Source organism: Aplysia californica, unplaced genomic scaffold, assembly GCF_000002075.1.
Source record: "Aplysia californica isolate F4 #8 unplaced genomic scaffold, AplCal3.0 scaffold00021, whole genome shotgun sequence".
In the NCBI taxonomy this organism is placed as follows: domain Eukaryota; kingdom Metazoa; phylum Mollusca; class Gastropoda; order Aplysiida; family Aplysiidae; genus Aplysia; species Aplysia californica.
Window position 1 is genome coordinate 1,203,299 of NW_004797291.1, and position 2,156 is coordinate 1,205,454.

General features: G+C 40.5%; 1 protein-coding gene across 1 annotated transcript in view; it reads left to right on the forward strand.

Moving 5' to 3' along the window:
* The window catches only part of LOC101852748 (probable G-protein coupled receptor CG31760), a gene marked incomplete at its 3' end in the record, with an annotated part of 95,017 nt that overhangs the window by 74,105 nt on the left and 18,756 nt on the right, over nucleotides 1–2,156 (forward strand). The window contains 1 exon segment of the mRNA XM_013087539.2: nucleotides 1,929–2,096. Coding sequence (XP_012942993.1) covers nucleotides 1,929–2,096 — 168 coding nt within the window.

Sequence of the window (2,156 nt, forward strand, 5' to 3'; positions counted from 1 at the left end):
AGAGAGAGAGAGAGAGAGAGAGAGAGAGAGAGAGAGAGAGAGAGAGAGAGAACTTAATGATCATGATAAATAAATTTGGCTGGCTGAGGTATATTGATTGGGTAGCTGCTCGGTTGATAGGTCAGTTGGTTGGTTAGCTAGTAGAGAGCACAGTTTATTTTGGTGGTTTCATCTCTAGGTAACCTGTTTACTCGTGTGTTGAAAGCTGAATCGTTCATAAAGGGCACAGTAAAAAAAAAATCTTTCTGAATAGGGAACAACTTGGTAGACACATCCTTACGTTAGAGCGACATAGTCGGCCACTGAAGCCACTAAGGTACCCCGAAACCCAGAAGCTTTGCTATTTACTCAGGAAATTGTACATAACGTCAGCGCACAAATGTCTCTAAGTAAAATTTTTAATTTCGAGAATATCAAAGGAAGTGATAGCGCCAAAATAAAAATCTTGACTTTTCTTTGTGCACTTGTGATTTTTTTCCGTTAAAAAAACTAGAAAGAAAAAATGAAATTACGCAACATCACAAAACTATTCTGTGCCACTTGACGGTTTTATTCGAATAATGGGGTTTATTTGGAAACCCACATACGCTGATTTGAGTGTTTCTGGAGTAACCGTGACGATGAAGAGCCTACATCAGTTATTTCGCCGTTACACTGCAACAAAACCCTTCAAGTTGTGTCAACATTTCATTCATTGATTTGTTTCCCTGCCTCTCATGAGTTCCTGAACACTGGCACTTGTGGTGTAATGGTTAGACATTTCGGCCTGCAAATTAAAGACTTAAGTTCGATTCAGATGATTCTTGTGCACAATTTCTGGGATGTTATGGTTAGATTCTTCGCCGTGGCAATCAAAAGATGTGAGTTTCAATCCTTTTATAGAAGTATTATTCATCTTCTACCGGGATGTATCCCTCACAACGTGAATGTGTCTTGATATGCAAGATGGAAACAATCCACACACTAAATTATCCAAGTTGTATTTGTTAATTGTATCGTAATACATTTAGCTTTAAACAGTTCAAGTGCTCATGAGACGTGTCAAGATGAGCCGGAAGTGAATTTGCCTGTCTGTTTGACACCTTAGAATTAAAAAATTATATCTAACAATTTCGGCTCTTTCAAGTTACTAAGACCATGAGGTCAGAAACCAAACGTACTATCGGCTCAATCAAAATCGTAAGATTATTCGGAGTAGATAATAAGATATTCTAAGAATTGCATTCGAAAAAGCTTGACATGTTCTAAAAAAGACATTTTTTAAAAGTTAGATTTCTCAAAACTAGGAACTGGGCAAATAGACCTTTGTAATTCTAGGGAAGCGTATCATCAAAATTGTGTCAATAGTGTGTAAAACATGTTGCTGTCTATCAGTTCCAGGTGGGTGGTTGGCTTGTGTTCTGGTGTGGTTTGCTCTATCTTTCCTATCAAACATCTATCGTCTTTGAAACTGGTGTAGGTTTAATGCCCCCATCAACACTGTTAGGTTATTTAAGAAGCGGGACCTCCGAGTTTAGCGTCCATCTCCGAAATGACAGAGCCAAGTGGGAAATTCTTGTAAAGTGCCTTTCCCAAGGACACAAATCGGTCCGAGCTGAGGCTCGAACCCTCGAACCTGCAATCTCACGACTACGAGTCCGTTGGCCTAACCACTAGGCCTCCTACGCCACTCTATCGTCTTTACCTCTCCTCCTTTTCTTGTGTTTGTTACTCTTTCGAAGCACCTCTAATATTCGGTACTAATATAACCTAATTGCGTTAGTTACAAGGGCCGTAATGTTCTTACCTACCAAACTAAAAATATTTAATGTGTCCTTCTCGCTGATTTGACCTAATGCAGCTGCGAGCGCCGAAAAACAATTACTTAAAAAAATATACCCAAAAAAAGAAGGAAGAAAAACTCTTTCTAAAAACTTGTTCAAAATCAGTTCCAGTGCCTGCGCTGTGCCCGGGGCTGCGACAGCTGCGTGGACTCCAGACCCTGCCTGTACCAGATCAACATCGCTGTCCAGGCCCTGGTCATCTTCCTGGTCAGTGCCATGATCCTCGGCTGTATCGTCGTCTCAATCATCACTTTCACTTACAGGAAGGAACTGGTAAGAGTTTAAGATGACTCTCTCTCTCTCTCTCTCTCTCTCTCTCTCTCTCTCTCTCTC